At 41.3% G+C, this 19743-nt stretch overlaps 1 protein-coding gene across 1 annotated transcript in view; it reads left to right on the forward strand.

Moving 5' to 3' along the window:
* Positions 1-630: 630 nt before the first annotated feature.
* The window catches only part of CCDC80 (coiled-coil domain containing 80), a 105434-nt gene continuing 86321 nt past the window's right edge, over positions 631-19743 (forward strand). Inside the window, exons 1-3 of the mRNA XM_056558185.1 lie at positions 631-947; positions 9971-11868; positions 17066-17222. Of these exons, the coding sequence (XP_056414160.1) occupies positions 9982-11868; positions 17066-17222 (2044 nt within the window). The 5' untranslated portion in view covers positions 631-947; positions 9971-9981. The remainder of the gene's footprint in view (positions 948-9970; positions 11869-17065; positions 17223-19743) is intronic.

Consider the following 19743-nt stretch of genomic DNA (forward strand, 5'->3'; position numbering starts at 1 on the left):
TATGAATAAAAGGAACAATCTGATTGGTTGCTATGGACAACTACACATGTTCCTCTACACATGTTTTGATAAATCTCCCCCATGGTGTATAAACCATCACTCTATTCACTTATTACAATTGGAGAAGGCTCACACAGCCTAGTTTTGATGCTTTTGTGGGGAAGCAGAAGTTAATAAAACTAGAAATTAGTCTTTAAAAAAAGCAAAAAAATAAAATAAAAAAGAGCATGTATAAAGTTCTTTTGGATACAATTCCAGCTAAGAAAACCAAATCAAAGATGACCTAACTGCCCTGTGTGAACAAGGCCTAAGTGAGCAAAAGTACAGTCAGCAAATTCTTCTTTATACAAAGTATCATTTTGATTTTATTTTGTAAACATTCCACTTCTCTTTGAAACGGAACTGATAAAAAGTTGTTTAATGTCCAAGAAACACAGAGCAGCGGTGTAATAAGGAAAGTAAGGCTATGTAACTAACATCCGTCCTTACTTTCTGATGATGTGTAATGTTTCAGCCCCATAAGTAAATCTCAGTCCTCAGCCCTCCCTCATTGCTTCCATTGGGCAGGAGGCGGTGTTCTGCTGATCAGTTAAATTCTTCCCAAATTTTTTTCCTCTGGCTTGCAGAGACTGCAGATCTTGTGTGAATGTGTTTTACAGTGGAGTAGACGTTTCCTCTCTAAACTCCTCTCACTGAAACCAAATATTAAGGGTGCACAGGAAACAGGAGTCCAGAAGAAGAATAAACACTGGTCAAAGAAAAAGTTGTGTCATTTCCTTCAGTCAGGACTGTACTATCAATCCATACTCATCCCTCCCTCAAACAAAGGACCAAGAAGAAAATGAGGAAGAAAACGATGACCATCTGAGCAAGCAAATGCTTTAGGAGGACAACTGAATCCATCAACACATAGAAATGGAGGTGTAAATGATAGCAGAAGAGACAAGGTAATATCACGTTGTCCCCGTTCCCTTCAATGTCCTTACTGTCCTGGTTGTATAGACTCCCACCTTATCCATACTGACCAGTATCGCCCTAAATGTATAGACATTATAGGTGTTCTACATGATTTTTGGGGTGCAGGGATGTGTTCACAACTACATTCTACAGTCTTCAAGTTGTAAAAAGCTCTTAATGGATAACCGGAATGTACACATATAGCTGGGTCCAGCATCAAATCTCTATGTAGCAGACTGGGAGTGATTCTTAACTTCTACAGAAATGTTTGGAGGAGTTTGCTCCACTTTCTGCTCCCTTTTCCCCCCAGTATGGTTCACCTTAATCACAATGTGTTACTTGGAGAAAAGTTTAACCCTGTTACTAATGTTAAACTTACATACTGTTTTTCCATGTTGAGCTCTATTGATACAGCTGACTACATGAACTTTGGGAGTAATATTGAAGCGTTTGTTGAAAGAGCCAAAACAGACTACCAAAAGATTTCAGGAAACCGAATGTTCAGCTGTACTACAGGCGAAGTGGTGGGGGATGGGTGAGACATAAATGACTCAGTGGGAAGTTATACCCAGGGAGATAATAAAAAAAGGCTCTGGTCTATATTCAAAGTAACAGCTTTACCTGGAGGCATATAAATATATATATATATATATATATATATATATATATATATTCTAAAGACAGGGATAGACTAACTTTTTTTTAGCTGACTGTATTACTAGAGAGGGCAGTTTCGATAAAGATTTAGGGTCTATTCCCACGTACAGTATCCTGCGCATATTTGATGCACAGGATTTAATGTTGCAGATTTTAATGTAAACTAAATGACTGAACATGGCATCAAATCTGCAGCTTCAAATTAATGAACTATGTGCAGGATACTGTACATATGAATAGACCCTTAGAGCATATTTATAGATTTATTTGTATAAAAATGTTACATTTCTTGGCATGGAGCGGAGCATTGCGCAAGGAGAGAACTAGATGGTAACATGAGCACAGACTGACATAGCCAAGTCACATCCTTCTTCCAAGGTGAGATGCAATGTGACTAAGACACAACAGTGTAGCCTTGCCTTACTACGCATTGCTATTACCAGTAGGACAATAGGCAGGCAGCCCTACTTCTACTCTTTTCCATACTGCATCCTTGCTACTGCTACAAAGGTACCAAACATCACAATGTAGCTAAGGGCATACATACCATAAAAGCAGAGCATGCAGCCCCTTGGGCCCTTTGAGAGAGATTGTCCTTAGTTGGTGACATCCCCCTTGGTTTGGAGGTCTTCTCTCTCTAGTGGATCTGCGTTGATCATGAGTTATGGAAAAAAAAGCCTGTCTGTTCTTGGTGGCACTATACTGGGGGCCCAGTGAAATTTTAGCTATGAGGGCCCTCTTTCTTTTGTATACACCACTGAATATAGCCCTTAACTTATTAAGGTTTGGTTCTCCTAGCTAACAAGCTGTGTTTTACTTTCTGTAGGGCTTTGCACACATTATTTGTTATGGGGTTTCCTGGGTTTATCAATGGTGGCCTGTTCTTATGATAAGCTATCAGTGTGGGATCATGGGGGTCATTGCACTACCCGATACAGCATGAGGCTGTGTCTATTTCTACATTTTAGTATTATTCACTCCTACTGGTTGGGGAGGAACCAGGATCAGATCACTACCAATCAAATATTGCTGGCCTATTCTAAGAAAGTCTCAGATGTGTGTTATAGACATCAACCAAACCTATATGTGTTATAGACATCAACCAAACCACTTCTGATGCCAATCTGATGAAGGAGGAAATACCCTCCGAAAAGCGTTATTGGAAGCAAATAAATACAGTGCCTCTTGGCACTTTTCTCTTTACACCTTTGTGCTTTATACTTTGGTCGTGAGCAGCGCCTCCATAGGGTCCGTCCATTTTTCCTGCGTTTCTGCCCACATTAGGTAGTGGCAGGTTCCCCCACATTAGGTAGTAGCAGGTTCCCCACATTAGGTAGTAGCAGGCTCCTCACATTAGGTAGTAGCAGGTTCCCCACATTAGGTAGTAGCAGGTTCCCCACATTAGGTAGTAGTAGGCTCCCCACATTAGGTAGTAGTAGGCTCCCCACATTAGGTAGTAATAGGTTCCCCACATTAGATAGTAGTAGGTTCCCCACATTGGGTAGTAGCAGGTTCCCCACATTAGGTAGTAGCAGGTTCCCCACATTAGGTAGTAGTAGGCTCCCCACATTAGGTAGTAGCAGGCTCCATTCCGCAGGCCGCAAATGGCCGGGAGTTTTAGGCCTGATTGTCGCGGGTGCCGGTCGTTCTGTGCGGGCCGTTTGTGTGGGCCGCCGGGCCTATTTTAATGCAGGGGCCTGGAGCTGCCGCTCCATCTGCCCCTACGTTTATCCGGAACTATTCATAGTATTCAGGATATTGGGCAGACTAGATGGGCCAAATGATTCTTATCTGCCGACACATGTTTCTATGTATTATCCAGTATACAGTGAAGTCAAAGCAAGTCTTGTCAAGTTATAAATAAACAGTAGATAGTATAAAGGTATAGCAGGGAAGATTGATGTTTAGTTTTCTTAGAAAAGATTCAGTGTAACTTGTAATCTAGTATTGTGAATTCTGCTTGGGAGACCAGTGGGCAGTACTACTTAATAATGATAACTACTTCTGTATGCACACTCACACAAGGACTTCACCTTCTGGACTAATAAATTCAGAATAAGCAGGGATTAACATTGCTGAAATATTGGTTAGAGTAGGTTTCTTCACAGCTTTTCTTCTGGAATTTTTTGAGCCAAAGTCAGAAGTGGATCCAGTAGGAAGAAGAAGTATAATTTCTGCCACTAGATTTCCCATTACATTTTTGTCTTTGGCTCAAAAACTGCAGTGGCAGTTTCCCCCCCCCCAAAAAAAACTCCCCCCCCACCCCCCCCAAAAAAAGGGTGTGAAAACCTAGCCTTATACTGACTATTTCAGTGTTTTCCCACAAAATAATATCAATTCACACAGAAAAATGTGCATTGTGCTGTAGATAATTTTAAGGACTCTTTTGTAAAAATGACCATGCAGGCTACAGGTACCTCATATCCCCCACTGCTGCCCTGAAGATGGCATCAACAGAATGCATACACAATTTTTAGAAGCCTGTGTTTTCTTAACCCCTTAAGGACCGGAGGTTTTTCCATTTTTGCATTTTCGTTTTTTGCTCCTTGCCTTTAAAAAATCATAACTCTTTCAAATTTACACCTAAAAATCCATATGATGGCTTATTTTTTGCGCCACCAATTCTACTTTGTAATGACGTCAGTCATTTTGCCCAAAAATCTATGGTGAAGCGGGAAAAAAAATCATTGTGCGACAAAATTGAAAAAAAACGCTGTTTTGTAACTTTTGGGGGCTTCCGTTTCTACGTAGTAAATTTTTCGGTACAAATGACACCTGATATGTATTCTGTAGGTCCATACGATTAAAATGATACCCTACTTATATAGGTTTGATTTTGTAGGACTTCTGGAAAAAATCATAACTACATGCAGGAAAATTAATACGTTTAAAATTGTCATCTTCTGACCCCTATAACTTTTTTATTTTTCCGTGTATGGGGCGGTATGAGCGCTCATTTTTTGCGCCGTGATCTGAAGTTTTTAACGGTACCATTTTTACATTGATAGGACTTATTGATCACTTTTTATTCATTTTTAAATGATATAAAAAGTGACCAAAAATGCACTATTTTGGACTTTGGAATTTTTTTGCGCGCACGCCATTGACCGAGCGGTTTAATTCATGATATATTTTTATAATTCGGACATTTCCGCACGCGGTGATACCACATATGTTTATTTTAATTTTTATTTACACTGTGTTTTTTTTTTATTGGAAAAGGGGGGTGATTCAAACTTTTAATAGGGGAGGAGTTAAATGATCTTTATTCACTTTTTTTTTTCACTTTTTTTTTGCAGTGTTATAGGTCCCATAGGGACCTATAACACTGCACACACTGATCTTCTATGTTGATCACTGGTTTCTCATAAGAAACCAGTGATCAACGATTCTGCCGCATGACTGCTCATGCCTGGATCTCAGGCACTGAGCAGTCATTCGGCGATCGGACAGCGAGGAGGCAGGAAGGGGCCCTCCCGCTGTCCTGTCAGCTGTTCGGGATGCCACGATTAGCCGCGGCTATCCCGAACAGCCCGACTGAGCTAGCCGGGAACTTTCACTTTCACTTTTAGCCGCGCGGCTCAGCTTTGAGCGCGCGGCTAAAGGGTTAATAGCGCGCGGCGCCGCGATCGGCGCTGCGCTCTATTAGAGGCGGGTCCCAGCTTCACTATGACGCCGGGCCCGCCATGATATGACGCGGGGTTACTGTGTAACCCCGCGTTATATCAGAAGAGCAGGACCAAGGACGTACCGGTACGTCCTTGGTCCTTAAGGGGTTAAAGGAGTACTCTAGTGCAGAGTACTCCTGCTCCGTCCTGCCCGGGCTGCAAAATAAATGAAAATAAACCATCACTCACCTCCCTGGGTTCCCGCGGAGCGCCACTACAGCTGATCGGTCCTGCGGTGCATCTCCTTCATACTTCCGGGTGTAACGAATCATCACATGTTCAGCCTCGGCCGGCGATAGACTGAGCGCCATGTGACGCTTCGTTACATCCGGAAGTATGAAGGAGATGGACCGGAGGACCGATCAGCTGTAGTGACGCTCCGCGGGAACCCAGGGAGGGGAGTGATGGTTCATTTTCATTTATTTTGCAGCCTGGGCAGGACGGAGCCGGAGTACTCTGCCCTAGAGTACTCCTTTAAAGAACAGTTACTTATTTTACAGAATACAGGTTGTAATAAAAAAGCATCCGCAGAGGATCACCTGGAATTAGAACTCTTTTGCTAAATTATTAACAGAGTTACTCCCACTTAATTCCATCTAGAGGCCCCACATATTTTGCATCCTTATTACCCTCACAAGTCCCAAGCTGACCTCAGGCATAATGACAGGAACTGACCTCAAATCATCAGACCTGTAGTCAGGCCAGGACTAGTGGGCGTAATATGGACCCAAAATCTGTGTATGTAATAAGCCCATGTGTGGGGGCCCCCTTACTATCAGAACAGTTCTTAGTGGTCCTCTTTTGTCTAGAGCAGGATAGGTTTGCTTCGGGGATTTGCTGCTGCTCTTGAAATTTCCTGAGACAGACAGAGGTGTCAGCAGAGAGCACTGTGGTAAGACAGAAAGTAAATTAAAAAAGAAAAGACCTTACTGTGGAGCATACAGCAGCTGATGAGAACTGAAAGGGTTAAGATTTTTAATAGAAGTATTTTACAAATCTGTTTAACTTTTTGACACCAGTTGATTTAAAAAAAAAAAAAAATTTTTTTACCAGAGTACCCCTTTAAGGCTTAGTACACATCATCTTGGAGCTCCATTCAAGGAGCTCTGTCATAGACTACCTTCTGGGCCACAAAACGGAGCTGAATGGGTCCGTTGCTCAAGGACACTAATGGTTCCCAGTGGGTTCTATTAACTTTCAATTGGGTCAGTCTTGTAACGCAGGAGTTGAGACTAGAAAAAAAACAGACCTGCAGAATTTTGTCCCTGCTCAACTCCCATCAGTGAACAGAGTTTCCCCTAATGGTGATGTGCACATAGCCTAACAGTATCTTTTAGCTCTTGCGTCATGATTTGGTTTTTTTACAAAAAAATTCTGTAAAAATAAAGAGGTCATGATCTGTTGACACTCCAGTGTTTGTGACAAAGGCTGTCTATACACGATACATTTGTGCGCTGTTACATTTTTTTTATTGGTGAACTCATTGTGAGACATGGATGTTCAGGAATAAAAACAGAAAAAACATGTTAAAAATGCAACAAAGTCACACAGTGTAAACACAGCCTAATAACAATTGTAATTTTCAATGCTTGGCATTAAAAACACCAGAAATCTGTTAGGAATTTGACCAAACCCATTAAAAGCAAATGGGACCCATCAGCATTCATTCAGATCTATTGGAGATGAATTCCATTCTGGTCATGGCCCTGTTATGAACAGAAGTGTGAGCCAACCCTTACAACAAGAAAAAATTGACGGAATTTGTTTGCATGTAATAAATAAATGGGAGTGTGCAAAAAAATGTTTGTCTTTTCTATGTCAGAACACTGGCTTACAAGCCTTGATAAATAAAACAATGATTTATATTAAGTGTAGGTCAGAAGGAGCTGCAGTTACTAACAATTCCCCGTAAGTGCCATCATGTAGTTTGAGCATAGTTGTTAGAAATGAATTTTCAAGAAGAAATGTATTATCATTATTGATAAGCCAAAAATTTAGCATATTGCTTAAAAATTACATAATCCCTTTAGGTGCAGTCTACACATTTTATACTGTAAATAATTCAGCACAGTTAGGCTCAAGCCTACTTCTCCCACAAGCTATGCTATAGGGTACAAGCTGAGATTCAAAAAGCTCAGTGGTTGTTTTTTTTTTAGAATAGGACCTGGGCATCAAGAAGAGTAGGGGCCATACTGCTTGCCAATGTTTAACAGTTTTACTTGCCACATCAAAGCCAATTGTAGTTAACCCCTTAAGGACGCAGGGTTTTTCAGTTTTTGCACTTTCGTTTTTTCCTCCTTACATTTTAAAAATCATAACCCTTTCAATTTTCCACCTAAAAATCCATATTATGGCTTATTTTTTGTGTCACCAATTCTACTTTGCAGGGACATTAGTCATTCTACCCAAAAATTCACGGCGAAACGGAAAAAAAATCATTGTGCGACAAAATCAAAGAAAAATTACACCTTATCATTATTCTGTAGGTCCATACGGTTAAAATGATACCCTACTTATATAGGTTTGATTTTGTCGCACTTCTGGAAAAAATCATAACTACATGCAGGAAAATGATTACGTTTAAAAATGTCCTCTTATGACCCCTATAACTTTTTTAATTTTCCGCATATGGGGATGTATGAGGACTCATTTTTTGCGCCGTGATCTGAAGTTTTTATCGGTACCATTTTTGTTTTGATCGGACTTTTTGATCACTTTTTATTCATTTTTTAATGGTATAAAAAGTGACCAAAAATAAGCTTTTTTGGACTTTGGAATTTTTTTGCGCGTACGCCATTGACCATGCGGTTTAATTAATTATATATTTTTATAATTCGGACATTTACGCACGCGGCGATACCACATATGTTTATTTTTATTTACACTGTTTTATTTTTTTTTATGGGAAAAGGGGAGTGATTCAAACTTTTATTAGGAAAGGGGTTAAATGACCTTTATTAACACTTTTTTCTAAATTTTTTTTTTGCAGTGTTATAGGTCCCATAGGGACCTATAACACTGCACACACTGATCTCTCATCCTGATAACAGGCGTGTATTAACATGCCTGTGATCAGTGTTATCGGCGCTTGACTGCTCCTGCCTGGATCTCAGGCACGGAGCAGTCATTCGTCGATCGGACACCGAGGAGGCAGGTAAGGTCCCTCCTGGTGTCCTGTAAGCTGTTCGGGACGCCGCAATTTCAAAGCGGCGGTCCCAAACAGCCCGACTGAGCAGCCGGGTCACTTTCACTTCAGATGCCGTGGTCAGCTTTGATCGCCGCATCTGAAGGGTTAATACAGGGCATCACCGCGATCGTAAATATACGTCCTTCTTCGTTAAGGGGTTAAAGGGGTACTCCGGTGGAAAACTATTTTTCTTTTTTAAATCAACTGGTCCCAGAAAGTTAAACAGATTTGTAAATTAAGTTTATTTAAAAATCTTAATCCTTCCAGTACTTATCAGCTGCTGTATGCTCCAGAGGAGTTTCTTTTCTTTTTCAATTTCTTTTCTGTCTGACCAAAGTGCTCTCTTCTGACACCTCTGTCTATGTCAGGTACTGTCTAGAGCAGGAGCAAATCCCCATAGCAAACCTATCCTGCTCTGGACAGTTCCTGACATGGGCAGAGGTGTTAGCACAGAGCACTGTGGACAGACAGAAAAGAAATTCAAAAAGAAAAGAACTTCCTATGGAGCATACAGCAGCTAAGTACTGGAAGGATTAAGATTTTTAAATAAAAGTAATTTACAAATCTGTTTAACTTTCTGCCACCAGTTGATAAAAAAAAAAAATAAATTCCACTGCAATACCCCTTTTACTAACATTGGCTTTGATGTGGCAAGAAAAACTGTCCAACATTGGTAAGCAGGATGGCCCCACTCTAGTTGATTCCCAGGTCCCATTCTAAAAAAAAAAACAACTGAGCTTTATGGATTATACAGCAGCTGATAAGTACTGGAAGGAGTAAGATTTTTAAATAGAAGTAATTTACAAATCTGTTTAACTTTCTGGCACCAGTTGATTTAAAAAAAAAGAAATCGTTTTCCACCGTAGTACCCCTTTAAGGGTAATAAAAGAATAAAAGTGAGGAGAATTGATCATAAACAGAGTACTTCCTCCCCTTAGTTTTATTGATCAGTGGGGTTCTAAGCACCTTGGCCTCCGACAATCCAAACTTACAACAAGTATCTATTACATTTCAGAAGTTTATTGAAAGATTAGGACTCATAGGGGGAGATTTATCAAAACCTGTCAAGAGGAAAAGTTGCCCATAGCAACCAATCAAATCCCTTCTTTCATTTTTCAGAGGCCTATAAAAAAAATTAAAGAAGAAATCTGATTGGTTGCTATGGGCAACTCAGCAACTTTTCCGCTGGACAAGTTTTGTTAAATATCCCCCATAGGTCTTTCATCTATGGGGAACCTTTAGAAAAAGGGGCCCTTGGCAATTGCCATGTTTTTAACTGCTTTAACCAACCCTGCCAAGACTTGCTAATGTATGAATGTGGACTTCTAAGTTAAAAACAAAACATTGCAAGCTAAGGTGCAAGTTAGTTTTACTATACAGGACTGCCAAAAGCTTTAGCAGGCTAGTAGAATATTATATACCAATGTCACAATTATTGTTGTGTTATCAGCTAGGCATTTTTACTATGTACTATCACATTTGTTGTTTCTGTCTATTGCAGATCATAGCACCATGAATAGGACTCTAATATTACGTCTGGCAATCTTGCTGGCAGTGTGGTTAATATGTGCATCTGATCAATCTCAGAGGAGAGTACCTCAAAGAGACAGTGGAACTAGCAGGCCAACGCACAATGGAAGAACTCTACCTAACCATAGACAGCATGGCCATATACTTATAAATCAAAATAAATCTGTAAATAGGGGTTTAATGAATAGAAACTTGTCCCAACAAACTAAGCAGAGAGATGAAAGCCAAACTGAGGTTAAAAGGACCAACACACAACAAAGGCCTGGTGTGCGGCAACCGCAAGCTAGAATGTTGAAGGATGACAGTGGAACATCTGCACGCTCTAGAATAACACGTTTTCCATCTGCTGCAAGCTCACCAAATATTCTTGCTAGTTTTGCTGGGAAAAACAGAGTATGGATTATCTCTGCACCTCACGCATCTGAAGGCTATTACCGACTCATGATGAGCCTTCTGAAAAATGATGTGTATTGTGAACTTGCTGAAAGACATATTCAGCAGATTGTCATATTCCATGAGGAAGGAGAAGAGGGGGGTAAAATAAGACGGATTACAAATGAAGGAAAGATCATAGAACAGACTCTTGATCCAGCGATAGTACCAAAAATTATGGCTTCATTAAAACTAGAAAAAGGAAAGTTTGGTATGGTTCTTCTTAAGAAGACATTGCAAGTAGAGGAAAGGTATCCTTATCCTGTTAGGCTAGAAGCAATGTATGAAGTTGTGGATCAAAGTCCAATTAGAAAAATAGAAAAACTCAGGCAAAAAGGTTTTGTGCAAAAATGTAAGGCAGCTGGAGTGGAAGGGCAAGTATCGGCAGAAGGCGAAAGTGGTGGGAGCAGTAGTGGAACAAGTAATACAAGAGGTATGAAGCCTACATCAGGAAGTGAAACTGTTCAATCCTCGGTTAAAAAGGAGGAGCCTAAAAGAAATGTAGTCCCTACAAGGTCAACAAGGGTTAAAAGTACAAGAAAGCCTTTCATAGCACCACCAACACCTTCAACCACAATTAAAATAACAACTATGACTCCTTCCACAAAAGCCACAACACGCATATTAACTACAGCTTCAAGGGCACCAACAACACTGCCAACAACAATTCTTCCCACAACTCAAAAGCCATGGTCTACTAAGTCTGTTACCACTTCTGAGTCTCAGAGATTGCCTGTGCAAGCTGAAGTAACAACACGAGATCCAGAAACAGCAGGACACTATTTTCCTGTGAGAACCGATAAACACAGAGATAGACAGCGTGTGCAGACAGGAAAGCACTTTGCTACTACAAGCAAAACAAACAAACCAATGGTCCATGAGTCCCACACAGATGCTCCCGTTGTTTCAACAACCACTACAGAGCATTATACCAAAGAAAACACAGGGCGGTTTGGGGATAACCGCACTGATAGAAAAGACCATAGTTCTCATGATGTCACACCAACTCAAAAGAGACCACAGAAGACTAAATCTTCTAAAAAGAAAGGAGTTGAGAAAATATTTACCAATGAATACGAAGATAAATTTGTGGCTGGCAAACCTACAACATCACAGGTCGAGGAGACCGTAGAAGAGGCATATATTCCACCCAAAAAAGGGAAAGAACAGAAAAAGGAGGAAAAACCCGAGAAGATTGATAAAAAGAAAAAGAAAGCTGACAAATCAGAAAGACCTCCAAAAAAAGAAAAAAGTGCTAAAAAAGATAAGTCTGATAAAAAAGTTAAGCCAGAAAAAGAGCGTAACAAAAAGAATAAAAAGACTGGGAAAGGGGAGGAAGATACTTATATAAAACCAGTGAAAAAGACATTTACAGAGGCTCCGAAAAGATCATTGTCAACATTCTTGGACAACTTTGAAGGAAAACGAAGACTTTTGGTAAGTTTTTATATAACTTTTATAACCATTATGCTGTATATTATCAGATGAATTGATAATGATTTGTAGAGACAGGCTTGTAATGCTTTTGATATCATTATGTAGCATATAAATAGAACTAGTCAAAGCGCTATGCCCAAGAACATTAGGTGTCCCCATATCCTTTCTTTAAAGGGATACTCCACTGGAAAACTTTTTTTTTTTTTTATCAACTAGTGGCAGAAAGTTAAACAGATTTGTAAATTACTTCTATTAAAAAATCTTAATCCTTCCATTACTTATAAGATGCTGTTATGATCCACAGGAAGCTCTTATCTTGTTGAATTTCCTTTCTGCCTGACCTCAGTTCTCTTTGCTAACACCTCTGTCCATTTTAGGAACTGTCCAGAGCAGCATATGTTTGCTATGGGGATTTTCCCCTACTCTGGACAGTTCATAAAATGGACAGAGGTGTCAGCAGAGAGCAATGTGGCCAGGCAGAAAGGAAACTCAAAAATAAAAGAACTTACTGTGGATCATACAGTAGCTGATAAGGACTGGAAAGATTAAGATTCTTTAATAGAAGTAATTTACAAATCTGTTTAACTTTCTGGCACCAGTAAATATTTTTTTTTCCAGTGGAGTACCCCTTTAAGGCAGCTGAAGAAGATAGCCCAACTGTACTCAACTATCTTCAAAGGCTTCAAGTGAATAAAATGTCCAATTCTTAGGACATCAACTACAGGGATATTGCATGTAAACAAAGTTAATGGTAGCCATATGGATAACGGCAAATTTGCCAGTCTCCAAATACAATAGAACTGAAGCATAACCAAATGTTTTTAATTATGTTCCTCTATATTTTGTGCATATGTTGAAGAGAATCTGAGGATAACTTAAAAGATTTTTCCCACCAAATATGTTAATACTATTTTGATAAGCTTTACTTTAAATATATGATATGCAAGGGACTAACCACTGGTAACCAGTGTGCTTTTGTGATTGAGGTCATTCCTGCAGCCCCTCATGAACCCATATATGTTATCCCTCAAATTAAAGGAAACCTGCCTTAGGTCAAGAAAAAATTGAAAATGTTAATAAACAATGATAGAACTGATATAGAATATAGATCAGATGGAGGTAAGAAGTCTGATTGTGGGGGTTCAACCACTGGGACCCACGATCTCCAAAACTGGGCCCGTCCCTTATCTTTGTCAGGGAGGCTAGTCCTGATCTGGCACACCCCAACAAGTTTACCCGGGTGGCAGATGAGGGGGATGCCATTTCAGAGCTAGAAGTACTGCAGCAGGACTCTGCCTCTGAGGGGGGTGTCTGCTCCAGTAAGGAGGGATGGAGGAGTGCAAGGCAGTCAAGACAGGTACTGGTAGTGGGGGTACTGAATTACTAGGGGGATAGACAGGGCGATCTGTCACAAAGATCGGGATCGCCAAACAGTGTGTTGTCTTCCTGGCGCTCGAGTTCGGTACATTACGGATCGGGTTGACGGGTTGCTGGGTGGGGCTGGAGAGGACCCAGCGGTCATGGTACATATTGGCACCAATGACAAAGTAAGAGGTAGTGTCCTTAAAAATGATTTCAGAGACTTAGGCCGCAAGCTTAAGGAAGGACTTCCAAGGTAATATTTTCTGAAATATTACCTGTACCACAAGCCACACCAGAGAGGCAGCGGGAGATTAGGAAGTAAACGAGTGGCTCAGAAGCTGGTGTAGGAAGGAGGGTTTGGGTTCATGAAGAACTGGGCTGACTTCACTGTCGGATACCGTCTCTAACGTAGGGACGGGTTGCACCTCATTGGGGAGGGTGCAGCTGTGCTAGGGGAGAATATGGCTAGAAGGGTGGAGTGTTTAAACTAGGGACTGGGGGGAGTGTACCTACAAAATAGAGGGGGAAGATAGTATAGATAGAGAGGGGGGGACTTATTAATGTACCAGGGGGTGCAGCGGAGGGAGGGGTTAGAATAGTCATAGGGATTGGGATAGGTTTCATAGGAAAAAAAAGCATACACCATTGAAATGCATGTTGACTAATGCCAGAAGTCAGATCAATAAAACTGACGAACTGGAGCGGTTGATGTCTGAGGAGGATTATGACATAGTGGGTATAACAGAGACTTGGTTGGACGATACCTGTGACTGAACGGTCAACATACAGGGTTATAGTCTATTCAAGAAGGATTGGACAAAACAGAAAGGGGAGGAGTTTGTCTTTATGTAAAGTCCAATCCCGCACTGCGGGAGGATATACGGGAGGGAAACAATAATGTGGAGTCATTATGGGTAGAAATATATGGAGATAAAAATAAAAGAATTCTGATAGGGGTTTGCTAGAAGCCACCAAACATAATGAGGCAAATAAACAAGGCAGAAAATCAGAATGAGGTGATAATAATGGGGCACTTTAACTATCCTGATATAAACTGGGAGACTGAGACCTGTGAATCTCATAAAGGAAACAGGTTTCTGACTGTAGCTAAAGACAGTTATCTGTCCCAAATGGTGCAGGGCCTGACCAGAGGGGGCACCCTACTAGACTTAATATTAACCAACATACCTGACAGATTAACTAATGTGCAGGTAGAAGGACACCTAGGAAATAGTGATCATACTATAATACATTATAGCTTGTTCTTCAATAAGGGAATCTCTCGAGGGGCCACAAAAACAATGAACTTTAGGAAGGCAAAGTTTGATCAACTCAGAGAAGCCCTTAACAATATAAATTGGGATAATGTCCTCAAAAACAAGAATACTGACACTAAATGGGAGACTTTTAAAAATATCTTAAATTCTCAATGTAAGATAAAAGAAAACCAATATGGATGAATATTAATGTTAAGGGGGCAATAAATGACAAAAATAAAGCATTTAAACTACTAAAACAGGACGACAGTGAAGAAGCATTAAAAAGCTATAGAGAAAAATGTAGAATATGTAAAAAAAAACAGATAAAGCCACAAAAATAGAGACAGAAAGACTCATTGCCAAATAGAGTAAAACTAACCCCAAAATGTTCTTTAACCATATAAATAGCAAAAAGGTTAAAAATGAAAGTGTTGGCCCTTTAAAAAAAGATAAAGAGGAAATTATAAACGGGGATCAGGAAAAAGCAAATATATTAAACTAATTCTTCTCCACTGTATTCACTGAGGAAAATGAAATGGCAGGTGAAATACAGCGAGATAAGGTAAACTCCCCAGTACAGGTCACCTGTCTAACCCAGGAAGAAGTACAGTGCCGCCTACAAAAATCAAAATAGACAAATCACCAGGTCCAGATGGCATTCACCCCGTGTTATTAAGGAATTGAGTAATGTAATAGACAGACCGATATTTTTAATATTCAGGGACTCTATAGTGACAGGGACTGTTCCCCAGGACTGGCGCATGGCAAATGTTGTGCCAATATTTAAAAAGGGGTCAAAAGGTGACCCCGGGAATTATAGGCCTGTTAGTTTAACCTCTGTTGTATGTAAATTGTTTGAGGGTTTTCTAAGAGATGCTATTTTGGAGTATCTTGATAAAAATAAATGTATGACTCCATATCAGCATGCCTTTATGAGGGTTCGGTCCTGTCAAACTAACCTGATCAGCTTTTATGAGGAGGTGAGCTCCAGACTGGACCAGGGGCAATCGCTCAATGTCGTATATCTGGATTTTTCCAAAGCATTTGATATGGTGCCACATAAAAGGTTGGTGCATAAAATGAGAAGGATTGGGCTAAGGGAGAATGTGTGTAAGTGGGTAAGTAACTGGCTCAGTGATAGGAAACAGAGGGTGGTTATTAATGGTACTTATTCTGATTGGGTGACTGTTACTAGTGGGGTAACACAGGGGTCAGTATTGGGTCCTATTCTATTTAATATATTCATTAATGACCTTGTAAAGGGGTTGAATAGTAAAGTAGCAATCTTTGCAGATGATACTAAACTCTGTAAAGTGGTAAACACAATTGAGGACAGTGCATTGTTACAAATGGACCTGGATAGGTTGGAGGTTTGGGCTGAGAAGTGGCAGATGAGGTTCAACACCGATAAATGTAAGGTTATGCACATGGGGAAGAAAATTCGGTTGGGAATATGTATTAAATGGGAGAACACTTGGGACGACTGACGTGGAAAAGGACTTAGGAGTCTTAGGTAACAGTAAATTTTGCTGTAGTGACCAGTGTCGGGCAGTTGCTGCCAAGGCAAATAAAATCATGGGGTGCATCAATAGGGGCATAGATGCCCACGACAAGGAAATAATTCTACCGCTGTACAAATCACTAGTCAGACCACACATAGAATACTGTGCACAGTACTGGGCACCAGTGTACAAGCAAGATATAGTGGAGCTGGAGAGGGTTCAAAGACGGGCAACCAGGGTAATATGGGAAATGGGAGGACTACAGTACCCAGAAAGATTATCAGAATTGGGGTTATTTAGTTTAGAAAAAAGAAGGCTTAGGGGCGACCTCATAACTATGTATAAATATATCAGGGGAGATTACAGAGATCTCTCCCATGATCTATTTATACCCAGGACTGTATCTATAACAAGGGGGCATCCTCTACGTCTAGAGGAAAGAAGGTTTCTACACCAGCACAGACGGGGGTTCTTTACTGTAAGAGCAGTGAGACTATGGAACTCACTATGGGGGAGATTTATCAAAACCTGTGCAGAGAAAAAGTTGTTTAGTTGCCCATAGCAACCAATCAGATAGTTTCTTTCATTTTTCACAGGCCTTCCTAAAATGACAGAATCACGCTGATTGGTTGCTATGGGCAACTGGGCAAGTTTTCCTCAGGTTTTGATAAATCTCCCCCATAGTGTTTGTGGCCCAGATTTATGAAACTGTGTGAGAGAAAAAGTGGAGAGATTTTCCCACAGCAACCAATCACAGCTCAGCTTTCACTTTACCTCAGCTCGTTAGCTGAGCTGTGATTGGTTGCTGGGGGAAAATCTCTCTATTTTTTCTCTCACACAGTTTGATAAATCTGGGCCTGTATGATTTTGCAAACTCCTTTGGTACCATCTATGACACTGCATCATCACCATCTGTGGAATTTTCCTAAGGGTGTCTGCTGAAAGCTACATACAGATTCAGTAAGATGATGGCCCCTTATCAATTAAAGTGTGTGAGTTGCTCCATATACATCTAAGGCAAGACTTTGCTTAATTTACTTAGAATGTGCTTGAAATCTCACATGTGTCATACAGCTCATCACAACTCCTAAGGAGGACAACAACATGTATTCCCAGCAACGTGACGAGTATCTGGAGACAGTTTGTGAGATGGCCATAAGGAAGATCTCAATTATCACAATTTTTGGAACATTGACCAACAGCACAATGAAAATTGATCACTTCCAACTAGGTAAGTCATTCTTCACATATTAACTAACCAATACATTGATGTTAGACCTATTGTTCTTTCATGCAACCTCTCACAACACAACTAAGCCTTTTGAAGAATGTTCCTCTGGTGTTGAAACCACTTCAGCAGGTGAACTTTAGAGTATTTCATTATCATATATTATTATTACCATTCATTACACACGATTTCAAGCTATTCATGTAAAGATAAGCAAATAATCGGAAAATAACCAACAATACAGCTATCCGCTACGGCCGTCCAACGGCTGAGCCACAGCTCCATTCTGCTGCTGTGATAACATGACCAGAAGTCACAGAGGCGAAATGGATCTGTGGCTAAGCTGTTGGGGGGGCCCACTCTGGGCAACTGTGCAATATTGCAATATTTTCAGCCATTATTATATCAGTTATCTCCCCCCTCCAAACTATTTAGCTGAGCAGTGAGACATACATCATACTCTTCCCTGCGTATTAGGTAGTTTTCATGGTGCCCTAATAACTTGACAGTAGTCTTGTCTATAGTAAGTAGTGATGTGCTGCTGGGAGTCTAGGGCCATATCCCTTTGACATCTAATACACACAAAACCTCTTAATATAAATTTTAGGAATTTTGTACATTGTATATTTCCAATCTTTTATGTAATAGTTTTGCAGTGCTAATGAATGCTAATTTATGACATTTCTGAAGAATAGTAATTTTACAGGAAAAGTCATCTCGTACATTTTACAATACAGTGTTTCTGTGAATATAGGAAGAGTTGAAAAATATTTCTCCTTACATCCTGTTAAAAATTGAATTTCGATGTGGTTTCTGTAGCTCATGCCTATCTGGTATGTTTCCATTGTATCTCTCATAGAGTTGCGTGTTGAATTATATTGAGTTTAGGTAAAGGGAATAGAAAAGGACAATCAGTAAATGGCAGATCTGTGCACCTACCAACAGTACCCATCAAAAAGTAATTAACACCTGGAAAACATAAATGGTAACATGGTCCCACCCCAGGACAACCTTGAAAGCCACTGCTCAGTAACGTGTATATGCGTCATACAATTTTCTACCAACAGTTCTGGAGAAGGGGGAATTTGGCAGACACAACTAAGTACACCTTTTAAAGGTGATAGTCCATATCAATGTTTTTCTAAGCTGAATGATCCTATAAGGAAAGCATTACATTGAGACTGTCACGATGCCGGCTGGCAGGTAGTGGACCCTCTGTGCCAGAGAGGGATTGGCGTGGACCGTGCTAGTGGACCGGTTCTAAGCCACTACTGGTTTTCACCAGAGCCCGCCGCAAAGCGGGATGGTCTTGCTGCGGCGGTAGTGACCAGGTCGTATCCACTAGCAACGGCTCACCTCTCTGGCTGCTGAAGATAGGCGCGGTACAAGGGAGTAGGCAGAAGCAAGGTCGGACGTAGCAGAAGGTCGGGGCAGGCAGCAAGGATCGTAGTCAGGGGCAACGGCAGAAGGTCTGGAAACACAGGCAAGGAACACACAAGGAACGCTTTCACTGGCACTAAGGCAACAAGATCCGGCAAGGGAGTGCAAGGGAAGTGAGGTAATATAGGGAAGTGCACAGGTGAAAACCCTAATTGGAACCACTGCGCCAATCAGCGGCGCAGTGGCCCTTTAAATCGCAGAGACCCGGCGCGCGCGCGCCCTAGGGAGCGGGGCCGCGCGCGCCGGGACAGAACAGACGGGGAGCGAGTCAGGTAGGGGAGCCGGGGTGCGCATCGCGAGCGGGCGCTACCCGCATCGCGAATCGCATCCCGGCTGGCAGCGGGATCGCAGCGCCCCGGGTCAGAGGACGTGACCGGAGCGCTGCAGCGGAGGGAGTGAAGCGAGCGCTCCGGGGAGGAGCGGGGACCCGGAGCGCTTGGCGTAACAGTACCCCCCCCCTTGGGTCTCCCCCTCTTCTTGGAGCCTGAGAACCTGAGGGGCAGACTTTTGTCAAGGATGTTGTCCTCAGGTTCCCAGGATCTCTCTTCAGGACCACAACCCTCCCAGTCTACTAAAAAAAAATTTTTCCCTCTGACCTTTTTGGCAGCCAAAATTTCCTTGACCGAGAAGACGTCCGAGGAGCCGGAAACAGGAGTGGGAGGAACAGATTTGGGAGAAAAACGGTTGAGGATGAGTGGTTTGAGAAGAGAGACGTGAAAGGCATTAGGGATACGAAGAGAAGGAGGAAGAAGAAGTTTATAAGAGACAGGATTAATTTGACACAAAATTTTGAAAGGACCAAGATAGCGTGGTCCCAACTTGTAGCTAGGGACACGGAAGCGGACATATTTAGCGGAGAGCCATACCTTGTCTCCAGGGGAAAAAACGGGGGGAGCTCTTCTTTTCTTATCCGCGAACCTCTTCATGCGTGAAGAAGCCTGTAAGAGAGAATTTTGGGTCTCTCTCCATATAATGGAAAGGTCACGAGAAATTTCATCCACAGCGGGCAGACCAGAGGGCAAGGGGGTAGGGAGGGGGGGAAGAGGGTGACGGCCGTACACCACGAAAAATGGGGATTTGGAGG

Source organism: Hyla sarda, chromosome 2 (genome assembly GCF_029499605.1).
Source record: "Hyla sarda isolate aHylSar1 chromosome 2, aHylSar1.hap1, whole genome shotgun sequence".
NCBI classification, from domain to species: domain Eukaryota; kingdom Metazoa; phylum Chordata; class Amphibia; order Anura; family Hylidae; genus Hyla; species Hyla sarda.